The sequence below is a fragment of the Zalophus californianus genome, chromosome 11, assembly GCF_009762305.2.
Source record: "Zalophus californianus isolate mZalCal1 chromosome 11, mZalCal1.pri.v2, whole genome shotgun sequence".
NCBI classification, from domain to species: domain Eukaryota; kingdom Metazoa; phylum Chordata; class Mammalia; order Carnivora; family Otariidae; genus Zalophus; species Zalophus californianus.
In genome coordinates, this window is record NC_045605.1 from 19,836,369 (window position 1) to 19,848,913 (window position 12,545).

The following is a 12,545-nucleotide window of genomic DNA, read 5'->3' on the forward strand; positions in this document are numbered from 1 at the left end:
ACCTCTTAAAATTTTAAAGGAAGAAAGACTTATATATGTACAAAATAAGGGTTGATACAATGAAGGGATGGAAGATGACTGTAAAGATGAAAATTATAAAAGATTGTATAAAAGGAATTGATAAGATAAGAAGTTGTTTGAAAAAAGAAAGATTTAAAAAAAAAGGGGAGAAAATGTCATCAGCCAGGAGACTAGAACAAAGCCATACACTAGTGATTTAGGGTATATTTTGATCTGTTAGAAGAAACTGTATCTCAAAATTTTAAAGAGAGAACAACTTATATATATATATATGCCAAAAATAAGGGTAACTACTATGAAGGGATAAAATATTCTAAAAATGAAAAATAAAAAATGTTTTTTTTAAAAAGAATTGATAAGATGTTGGTTGAAAAAGGGAAAAATAAAAATTAAAAAAAAACAGTTAAAAATTAACTTTGAAAAACTAATGAATCATGGTAAAAAAGCCACAAATTCTATGTGCAGTATTCCCCTAGCGCTGGAGTTCTCCCGTTCTCCTTGATCGGTAAACTTGGTCTTGGCTTGCTGGCTGTTCGTGCTGATCTTCTGGGGGAGGGGCCTGTTGCCGTGGTTCCCAAATGTCTTTGCCTGAGGTGGAATTGCCCCGCCCTCGTTGGTGCGGGCTAAGCAATCTGCTTGGGTTTGCTCTCAGGAGCTTTTGTTCCCTGCAAGCTCTCGGTACAGCTTTGGAGGACCAGAGTGAAAATGGTGGCCTCCCAATCTCTGCCCGGAGGAGCCGAGAACTTGGGGCCCCGCTCCTCAGTGCGCCCCCAGAGAAAAGCAGTCACTCCCGTCTCCCCGGTCTCCGGCCGCACTCCGTGCTCACCCGGCCTGTGACCGAGTGTTTCTCTCTCTGGCACCCAACCCGTGTGGAGTCTCCAAACCCAGCAGATCCCTGCGGTGCATTCCCGCGCCGCTCCTCCCAGGGGAGGAAGGGGAGTTTCCCCGGCTCTGCCGCTTGTTGGGTCCCTGCTGGAGGAGCAGTGGCTCAACTGGGCCACGGATCACAGTTTATGGCCACCCCGAGCTGAGAGCCCGCGCCTCGGCTCCGTCTCTGCAGCCGGCTTCCCCGCTCCGATACCTGGGAGCTCTGCCGCACTCAGGCACCCCCGGTCTTTCTGTGACCCCGAGGGTCCTGAGACCACACTGTCCCGCGAGGGTTCCACCCCCCGCTTAGCCACTGCAGCGACGTCCCTCAGCGGAGCCGACTTCTAAAAGTTCCGATTTTGTGCTCCGCGGCTCTAGCACTTGCCAGAAGCGGCCGCCGGAGGCCCCCTCCCCCGCCGTCTATCCTCCCGAATATCGCCTGGGATTCACTTCTCCGCACGTCCTACCTTCCAGTAAGTGGTCACTTCTCTGTTCAGAGAGTTGTTGCTATTCTTTTCTTCAATCTTTTGAGTTCGTAGGTGTTCAGAATGGTTTGATCCCTATTCAGCTGAATTCTTGAGACCGGACAAAATCCAGGTCTCCTAGTCTTCTGCCATCTTGCTCCGCCTAAATATTTTTTATCTATTTATTTGAGAGAGAGAGAGAGAACATGAGCAGGGGGAGGGACAAAGGGAGAAGGAGAGAGAACCTTAAGTAGGCTCCACGCCCAGCACAGAGCCCAACACTGGTCCATCCCAGGACCCCCTGAGATCATGAGGTGAGATGGAATCAAGAGCCTGTGGCTTAACAGACTGAGTCACCTAGGTGCCCTGGAGAGGGAAATTTATTACTGTTACTTGAATTTGAGTGAATATTATAACATGGGCTTTCTATAACAGACAAAGATAAATCATTGTTCCTTGTTTTGGAAAAACATGTAGTAACATATTTAAACTTCATTGGGTTGTTTGTTTTTTACTATCTTTTACAAAACTAAAGCTGAGTTTTTGGGAGCTAATAAAAAAATGATTCAAGTTCATAGCTTTCCAGGCAGCTAATAATGCAAGAAGAATATTTAGATTGTGGAGGAATGTCCACACTAGAAAAATCTTTAAACCACAGTTGACCACGCACGAGGAAGATCTTATTTTATACGTTACTTAATTTAGTTTGAGTTTTGGTGTTGATTGGCAGAAAATTGGAGGTTATACTCAACAAAAAGGAAGGATATTGAGTTCTGGTATTCTGTATTAATCTGGGCTTTTTTGGAATTTTTTCCATCCTCCTTTTTCTCTAGATTTTTGTGAATATGCTTTTAACTGAGATTATGAGAAAGAAAATATGTTCTCCTAACTTTCAGAGATTTAAACAACTAAGAAACGCTTTAGGGAGGAGAGTGGTTCTGGAAGAGAATTCCATGCAGCATAAGAATCAGTTCACTGTCTGCTAAGTGAGTCTATTAATCATCTTTCATTATACAACAGAGGGAAATAGGAAAACAGACGTTTATTTTTAAACAGCAAGGTTAAGTGGTAGATCGATTCAGCGTACATTTCATTTCAATATCTTGGAAGCTGCAAATGAGAATTTGTCCTAAGAAACGGAGACTCCAACTTTGCCTAGCAAAGCTTTAGGTTTTCTCACTTATTCTCCACAGCAAAGCCTCTCTTATGAAATGCACTTTGCAGGGCTGATTTTACATCCTTATTCCTCAGACCGTAGATTAGTGGGTTCAGCCTGGGGGTGACAAGATTATTCAATATCTGAATTATCGCACCGAGCAAGGCACTGGTGTTGGGTTGGAGATAGATGATGATTACCGGCCCAAAAGCACAAAGAATTGCAGTGATGTGGGCACTGCAGGTGGAGAAGTCTTGCTGCCTGCCCTCTGCTGAGCGAATTTTTGATATGGAGATCCCAACGCGAGTGTAGGAAACGAGGATGAGAGAAAAGCAAATGAGAGACAAAAGGCCAACATTTGTAAAACCTACCCTCTGGGCTAGAGATGTGTCACCACAGGCTAGAGGTAAGATATCAGTATGTCACAGAAGTAGTCGTCCACCTCATTAGAGGCACAGTAGGACAACTGGAAGGTGAGGGAGGTTAGAATAATGGCGTGAACACAGCCACCCATCCAGGTCCCTATGGCTAAGATGGCGCATACCCTGTGGTTCATGATGACCATGTATCTCAAAGGATAACAGATGGCGACAAAGCGGTCATAGACCATCACTGTGTACAGGAAACACTCAGTGTAGCCCAGGAAATGGTAGAAGAAGAGCTGGGATATGCAGCCCTGAAAAGAGATACCTTGACCCTGCCCTGAAAGGTATAACAGCATCTTGGGAACAGTTGTGGAAGAGAAACCCAGGTCAAACATGGAGAGGTTTCCCAAGAAAAAGTATATAGGGGTGTGCAGCCGAGGGGAGGAGAGAATAGCTGTCAGGATGAACACATTTCCCAAGAGGGTACATAAATAGATTGAGGAGAAGACGGAGAGGACAGTCTCTAGGCCCTCCGTCTCAGGGATTCCCAGCAGGATGAATTCAGTCACCATTGTGTGATTTCTCCTTTTTATGGAAGAATCAACTCTTGGGTGTCTGTGGAAAGACATCTGTGGTTAAATTTAATATGTATGTAAATTAACTGTGTTTAAGCCAATGTAATGGAAAAGGAGCCAGATGATCTAGATTTTTACAGAGTAGTACTTCCTGATAGAATTGTCTTCATCTGCTTGCTTCTCTCCATCCTGGGTATCTCTCTGCAGGTGAGTTTCTCTTTACAGATGCCCCTTATTACCATCTTACCAGGAAGCCCTACCTGACCAGTCTCCTATCCTGCATTCTTCATGTACACTACCAAATTGCATCGATTCCTTAGTGCTGCTTTGTGATTCTAAAAGGATAAATATGAAGACTCAATGTCTTTGTTACAAACAAGGTCCCATCTAAGTTTCTTATATTCATCTAAGACAATTTAGTCACATTAACTCTCCAAAAACCATTTATGATCCTATAAGCCATACATACAGAAGATACAGAATCTTTCCCACATTTTCTCCCTAGGTATGAGGTCAACAGTGGGAAACTATCCAAAAGAAGGGTCTCAGATAGCTCTTCATGAACACAAGATTACATTAACAGGGTCCATATGCTCCGGATTTTAGTGCATGTGAGTAACCAGTAGCTTCCATTTTCCTGAATTTGGCACAAAGAGTAACGGGTAGTCTCCATTTCAGTCTCCAGAGTCTATGATTGTCTAACCAGACCCAAGCTAAGTACTAGCCTAATCTTATGGCAGCAGAAGGCACAGGGGTAGTAGAGGCTCCTGTCCAATTTCCATATTTTAAAAAATTCTGATATCTTTTTCAGCTTGTTTTAACTTTTTAAATACAGTGAGATCCTTAAATTATAGATCAACTCCTGAATGCTATTGCCTAAGCCCTTTATCTACCCATCTATCAATCAATCTATCTATCTACTTTTTAAAAATTTTTTGGTGATTATGAGGGACGTGAGAGCCAAAATAAGAGAAGTGAAGGGCAAACTTTGGACACTTACATGGCAAACAGGGGATGTAACTGGTAACTGTAACTGCTGGTGCTATTCAATGCTGCTTTCCTCTCCTTCTCCAGTGAAGGAAGAAGGCCTCCTGTTAAATCCCCATTGGCTTATAGTCTGCAGGTGGATATCCTGAATTGTTCTCTTTCAGTCACTTTCAAATAGAATGTCACAAATCTAAATGCTCTTTAACTCCCTCACAGACTCCTCTCTGACTCCAGGAACTGCAATCATTCCCAAATGCAGATTTTAAATAACTTTCTCTTCCTTTGGGTATTAATCCCCCAAGTCAGGGACCCTATTGAGCAAGAAAGCAATTAGTGACTCAGACTAATTGGACCTTAGAAATGGGGGGGGGGGCAGGGAAGAAAAGTGACTAAAGATGAAATGTTTTATGATTTGTATGGTAAAATATACTTCAGTGGAAAAATAATTTTAAAAAATTCCTTTGTTACAGGGCGCCTGGGTGGCTCAGATGGTTAAGCGTCTGTCTTCGGCTCAGGTCATAATCTCAGGGTCCTGGGATTGAGCCCCACATCAGGCTCCCTGCTCAGTGGGGAGCCTGCTTCTCCCTCTCCCCCTGCTTGTGTTCCCTCTCTGTGTCTCTCTCTCTGTCAAATAAATAAAATCTTTAAAAAAAATTCCTTTGTTACATATATCACACATTTTTATGTATATTTGTGTATTTACTACTCTTTTATGTGTATGTGGTATCTTAATAAACAAATTATGTTATTTTACTGCACTGTATGATAAGATTGACTTCTTGCAAGCAACAGTAACTGGGGTAACCCAGAGAATTAAATAAATGAGTGGAAAACCAGTCTCATGGAAGTGTGGGAACTTGGGCAGCCCTAGGGCCCTCAGCAGTAGGAATTTATGGAGTAGCCCCTGAGCACCACCACCAAATGATTCAGCCTCAGCTGCCTTTTGCTTCCATGTGCCTCAGCTCCAGATTCAAATCTGATTTCCTTGGCTGGGTCACATGCCTACCTCTGTGGCCAGGGTACAAGGTACAGTGGAATGGAGATGAGCAGCTCTCCAAAAGATAACGGAAAGGCTTATTGCCAGGAAAAAGAGAGAAGAGGTATGCTAAGAGGCCAAAAGAAAGCTTAGCTATCACTCGAAGCATCTGTCTTATATCACTTGGCATCTGTTCAAGCTCCCAAGTTAAATGCCTCATATACTCTAGAAGTATTTTTTGGGGCAAGGGATGGCTTACCAAATTCCTCATTAAATACACTCATTCACTTGCTTATTTGTGCATACATGGATTCATTTGTTCCAACAAATACCAGTTATGACAGGCAGGGCATCGATTATTTGCCAGGAGAAGCAGAACGATCAGGGAAGGGGTGGTCAGACATAGTCCCTCTGCTCAAAAATAAGTTTTTTGAGTCTGAGAGGCAAAGAGTTTCCTATAGTCTTATTTTAACCTCATAAAACTCTGATGAAGTCTACAGATGAGGAAAAATATGATCAAAGAACAAATCATGGAGCTTACTCTGAAAGGAACTGGGATTTGGCCTATCCTTTAGGACTTTTCGCCATACAGTTTCTGATCTTCAAGATTCAGTGTTTAAGGAATGTTTAGGGGGTCTTGGGTGGCTCAGTCTGTTGAACATCTGACTCTTGATTTCGGCTCAGGGTCGTGGGATTGAGCCCCCAGTTGGGCTCCATGTTCAGCGTGGAGCCTGCATGAGATTCTCTCTTCCCTCTCCCTCTGTCCCTCATCCACACCCTTCCCTACTGCTCATGCACATGCTCTCTAAATAAACGAATAAATGAATGAATGAATGAGTAAATAAATAAATAAATCTTTGGGGCTCCTCTATGGCTCTGTAAGTTAAGCTTCTGCCTTTGGCTCAGGTCATGATCTCAGGGTCCTGGGATTGAGCCCCATGTCGGGCTCCCTGCTGAATGGGGAGTCTGCTTCTCCCCCTCCCTTTGCCCCTTCCCCTGCTTGTGCTCTCTCACTGTCTCTCAAATAAATAATTTTTTTTTTAAAAAAGGAATGTTTAGGTAGGTACACTATTCCAAATACCTCTGGAATTTTGTTGTGTAAGTTAACAATGTTTTTGTTGCACATCTAACTAATGATAACAGGATATAAAAGTTAACAATTCTACCATCCTATATATTTCTGATTGTCTTTAATGTTTTGAGGCATGATGACTGACTTGAAAAAATAGTCAGTACAAATAGAAAAGACGGTAAATACGCTTTTGAGTAGGAAGTAAAATACCATTAAATTTACCTTGGTCTGGTAACAATTTATTCAGGAAAGACATATGTCATGGACTATCTTAGATGTCCAAACTGAACATTTAGAATCAAGGTGATTGTGTGCTAAAGTAATATCATGGGCACGTGAAAATACAAATGGTCTACATTCCCAAAAGGTCAGCTGCTTTCAGTGATGATACCTATTATAGAATAGTGATCAAATCTCAATAGGGCAGACTTCAATAGAATAACTCAGAAAGTTTTATTTTTGTTTACACTTTCCTCCAGAAAGTGTAAAATATTCCAGGATTATCATAAGCAACAAAAGTATAATTGCAAGTCGTATTTTGTCTGCAGTTTCAATTTGGTTTTTATAATAATAAATTGCTTTTTAAGTCACTCAGTTTGGTGGTTGTATTTTGTGTAGGAATAAATAATTGAAAATGAATCCTTGGTCTTGAGGCTGAACCTGTAAAGGCAGATTTCATTTATTCTTTGTTTTGTTTTTTGTTTTTTCAATTTTTATTTACATTCCAGTTAGTTAACATACAGTGTAGTTTTAGTTTCAGGTGTATAATTTAATAATTCAACACTTCCCTACATCACCCTGTGCTCATCACAACAAGTGCCCTCCTTAATCCCCATCACATTTTAATCCATTCCACCACCCACCTCCCTTCTGGTCACATTATTCTCTATAATTAATGTTCTCTGTTTCTTTGTCTCTGTCTCTCTTATTTTTTCCCTTTGCTTGTTTGTTTGGTTTCTTAAATTCCACATATGAGGGAAATTATATGGTATTTGTCTTTCTCTGACTTATTTCATTTAGTGTTATACTCTCTAGCTCCATCCATGTCTTTGCAAATGGCAAGACTTCATTCTTTTTTATGGTTGAATAATATTCATATATATGTGTGTGTGTGTGTTTGTGTGTGTGTGTGTGTCTATACATATAGTTTCTTGATCCATTCATCAATGGATGGACACTTGGGTTGCTTCCATATCTTGGCTTTTGTAAATAATGCTGCTATGAACATAGGGGTCATTCTTTTTTTAAAAAAAATCTTTACTGAGCTGTAATTGATGAATATTGTATATGTTTAATTTATACAACTGGATGTTTTGATGTATGTATACATTGTAAAGGGATCGCCACAATCAAGCTAACTATCATATCTATCACCTCACAAAATAACTTTCTCTTGTCTTTTTTCTTTCCTTTTCTTTTCTTTTCTTTCTTCCCATGTGCATGGTAAGAGCATTTAAGACCTACATATGAGCATTTTAACTATAGTCACCATGTTGTACAATACACTTTTAGAACTTATTCATCTTGCATAACTAAAACTTTGTCTAATGGAGACTCTATGTTTGTCTTGAATATATCAAATATTTATATTTAATGACATTAACCTTTTTAAATTAATGATTTTATTTATGTTTTACTCAGCAAAGCTATATACTCAAGCCTTTTACTTTCTTCAACAGATGAGAGCACATTAAAGAAATGATCATACACAAAAGCATTTCACCCTTTAGGAAATTTAATTTATTAAAGACCAACATTTATTCAGAAAGTCTGGCAATGTACACAGCACTGCGTTTGATAGTAAAGGTCATACATAAAACTGAATGATAGAATGATGCACTTGATCTAGGTTCTCAATATGGGACAGAGAAAGGGTGAAGAGTGAGGAGGCCTATTGGGGAAAAAAAGCCATTCTCCCTTTCTCTCCTTGTTTCAGTGTTCTTTCCTGTGACTAGGTGGATAAATCAGGCAGCTCCTGTATTATAGGTCCTGCTGTCTCTAATTCAATCAGGAAAGAGGAAGAGTCTCCACTTGGACTCAGTTTAAGCCACATTTTCCATTCAACTTAGCAGAGAACACTGTGATGGGGAATACTGAGATTTTGCTGATCTTTTAGTCCTCAGTTTGCTGGTGAATGCTGTTTTCATTTTTTATGAGTTAGAACCTAGGAGTTGGGTAGAAGTCTAAGTGCTAAGCCTATTACAAGTCGCTCCAATAGGGCATGAGAGCAATCCCAATAAAGAAAAGTCATAAGATTGCTAGCAAACGCTTGAGGTAGGTAACCATGAATTTATAGTATTGCTAAACTGTCTGGTTTGTGATTTTTCTCTAAGAAAGCCTCATGGGATGGGTTCAGGAATAGAGCAAGCAGGTGGGATCACTGAAGACTAGGTAAGAAGTACATGATGGAGGGAAGGATTCAAGTACTTTGGAACAGTTATAATAATAGTAAAAAATCTAAACTAAATAAGAAGCTAAGATAAGAAAGAGTTGACAGGAAGAAAGAAAGCGACGTAAACAAATTAGAAGTTTCAAGGAAGTCATTTATTCATTCTTGAAAAATTTAGTAGCAACTGTAGTGATGTGCTAAAACTGTTATGTTCTGGGGAGACTTGATGGCTCAATTGGTTAAGCATCTCACTTTGGCTCAGGTTGTGATCTCAGGGTCCTGGGTTGGAGTCTCACATTGGGCTCCCTGCTCAGCAGGAAGTCTGCTTGTCCCTCTGCCCCTCCCCCACTCATGTTTTCTCTCTCTCAAATAAATAGAAAAATAAAAAATAATAAAAAATAAAACTGCTATGTTCTGGTGAACAGAGACTGTCCTTGGTCTCTGCCTTCAAAGAGCTGACAGTCTAGTAAAAGAAGAAAGACATTAATCAAATAATCATACATATAACTTATAATTATTTAATGTGGCAAATGCTAGGAAGAAAAGTTCAACGGATTGAAAAGTTATGAGAGAGTATTTGTGTTCGCTCATGTTTCTCCTTCCTGTCAGTAAACATATGTGCGCATTATGAATTATAGTTACGTGGTGTTCCCTGAAGGTCAGGGAGGAATTCCCTGGGAAAATGTAAACCAATCGGAGACCTGAAGAGTGAGTAAGGGTGCAGGAAAGGGAAAGCACAGCACATTTTAGATGGGGCCAAAGCCTGTGCAAACACTTTGAAAGGGAGCACAGCCCACTTGAAGGACCCAAGGAAAGAGAGGAAAAGAATTGAGAGATGAGGCTTGAGAGGCTGAATGGGAAATGATTATTCAGAGCCCAGCTGATCCCTGTAAAGGGATGGATGGTGTCTCTGTGAGGAGCTTTAAGAAATGCTAAGAAGGCTTTTAGCAGCATTGTATTTGAGTGTATTAAGGGAGTGAGGGAACACGAAAAGATAATCCTAGCTGTGGGAAGGAGCTAGACTACACCGGGGGTGACAAATAAAGATCTTTGCAGTACATAATTTGAGATACTTATTCAGGAAAAAAGCAGAAAAGACAGTCACTAGGTCAGAGAGATGCTACTAAGAATGTATGTGGATTAATGCCCTGCTTTAGCCTAATCTGATGACACCAGAACAGAACTTCAATTTTTGCTCTTTGAGTTTCCGTACCAGAACATACACTGAGAACCAGACTTTGATTCTGATAATCAGGTAAAGCCCCCACAAAGGTATCTTCTGGAAACACTCAGAAGACTAGAGCGAACTGAGGATAGAAACTAATGAGGATGAGAAAAACAGAACCACACTCTGTGGGATTAAGACATTTTATTATGAATTAGTTCAGACACAATTTATAAACAACATAATACACACTACACCGTTGGTTTTAGGAATGATTGTCCAGTTTTTCCTCCAAAGTAATTGTTCTTTTTTTTTCCCTTAAAACTTTCTGGTTTGCATAATTAGCCTCTCTTGGTCCCATAATGAGATGTCTATTTTCTTTTTTCTCTTGAAAATAGCTTTTAACCCTATGACCCAGCAATTGCACCACTGGGTATTTACTGTGAAGATACGGATGTAATGAAAAGAAAGGGCACATGCACCCCAATGTTCATAGCAGCAACGTCCACAATAGCCAAACTGTAGAAGGAGCCAAGATGTCCTTCAACAGATGAATGGATAAAGACAATGTGGTTCATATATACAATGGAATATTACTCAGCCATCAGAAAGGATGAATACCTACTATTTACATTGACGTGGCTAGAACTCGAGGGTATTATGTTAAGTGAAATAAGTCAATCAGAGAAAGACAATTATCATATGGTTTCACTTATACGTGGAACATAAGAAATAGCCCAGAGGATCATGGAGGAAGGGAGGAAAAACTGAATGTGAAGAAATCAGAAAGGGAGACAAACCATGAGAGACTCTTAACTCTGGGAAACAAACTGAGGGTTGTGTAAGGGGAGGGGGGTGGAGGGATGGGGTAACAGGGTGATAGGTACTGAGGAGGGCACGTGTTGTGATGGGCACTGGGTGGTATCTGAAACTAATGAATCAATGAACTCTACATCAAAAACTAATGATGTACGGTATGTTGGCTAATTGAATTTAAATTAAAAAAGAAAGAAAATAGTTCTTTTAAAAATTAAATGTTACAATCGCATTGCAAAATCGTAAAAGTAAAGCAGAACCGTAGAGAAGAAAGTGGAAATCTCCCCAGATTGGATTTCCCATTTTTAATATTTGGGTGAACACTCCTTCAACCATCCATTTATACATAGATACATTTATGTGAAGATAAAAAATAAGGCTTAGGTATTCACAGTCTTTTTGTTGCTTCGCCTGCTATAGGAATTTTGTCTTTGTCGTATTCCCTGGGCCTTTGTTTTATAGAATCAGTGTACTGGGTAAGGAGAAGGAAAGATTCATGAATAATAGAAAAGGTCGGAGTAAATTGTGGAAAATAGAATGAAGAGTTACAGTTGGTTAAGAGAAGGGATTTTTGAAGGGCTTGAAGACAGGAATAAGAACTAATGTGGGATAGCTCTCATACATCAGAGGTAGCAAAATGAAAAAAGCTGGAATAAGGTTTTTGGGCTGTGTGTGTAGAAGGTCAAACATTTATTTTCAAAGTTTCAGCAAAATTGCTGGATTATGTACAACTGCATGAGGATGTGAGCTAGAATCCTAGTTCTATCTATAAGCAAGCTGTGACTTAGGGAAATTTACCTGATATCCCTAAACTTTGTTTCACCTTCTGTAAAATGATCTCAGCATTCTTACATAGATAAATTAGATAATATACATAAATCAATTGCACAGTGCTGGTTAAGGGGTAAGGACTCAGTGAATGGTAAGCCCAGGCAGATCACCTGAAGTCCACCTTAGGCTACATTCTTCTCTACCCACACCAAACTGAGGTATTTAACAATTAAACTGTGACCTGAGAGGGTTCAGTGATATATGTAGTTACAAGACAAAGGAGAGAACTAGCAAACTCAAAAACCACAGGATATGTGAAAACTGGATAAGCAGGTTTATTTTTAAGTTGTGATAAATTACACATAGCATAAAATTTACTATCTTTACCATTTTTAAAAGATTTATTTATTTGAGAGAGAGAGAGAGCATGTGTGAGCCAGGGGAGGAGCAGAAGGGGAGGGAGAGAGAATCTCCAGCAGATTCTGTGCTGAGCATGGAGCCTGACAAGGGGCTCAATCTAATGACCCTGGGATCATGACCTGAGTTGAAACCAAGAGTCAATGCTTAACCGACTGACCCATGCAAGTAGTCCTATCTTTACCATTTTTAAGTGTGCAGTTCAGTAGTGTTAAGTACATTTGTACTGTTGTGCAACGAATCTCCAGAACTTTTTGCAAAACTTGTTGTGAAACTGCAACTCTATATCCATTAAACAACTACCCATTTTCTGCTCTCCCTGCCCTTGACACCCACCGTTCTATTTTCTTTTTCTATTGATTTGACTACTCTGAATGCCTCATGTAACTGGAATCACACAGTATTTGCCTTTTTGTGACTGGTATATTTCACTTAATATCATATCCTCAAAGTTTATCCATGTGGTAGCATGTATCAGAATTTCCTTCCTTTTTAAGGCTGAAT

General features: G+C 40.1%; 1 protein-coding gene across 1 annotated transcript; it reads right to left on the reverse strand.

The window, feature by feature from the left end:
• Positions 1–2,528: 2,528 nt before the first annotated feature.
• Positions 2,529–3,502, reverse strand: LOC113913725 (putative olfactory receptor 10D4). The gene is given in 2 exon segments (XM_027577940.1): positions 2,529–2,926; positions 2,929–3,502. Coding segments are annotated over 2 exon segments (972 nt in total).
• Between the last annotated feature and the right edge of the window lie 9,043 nt (positions 3,503–12,545).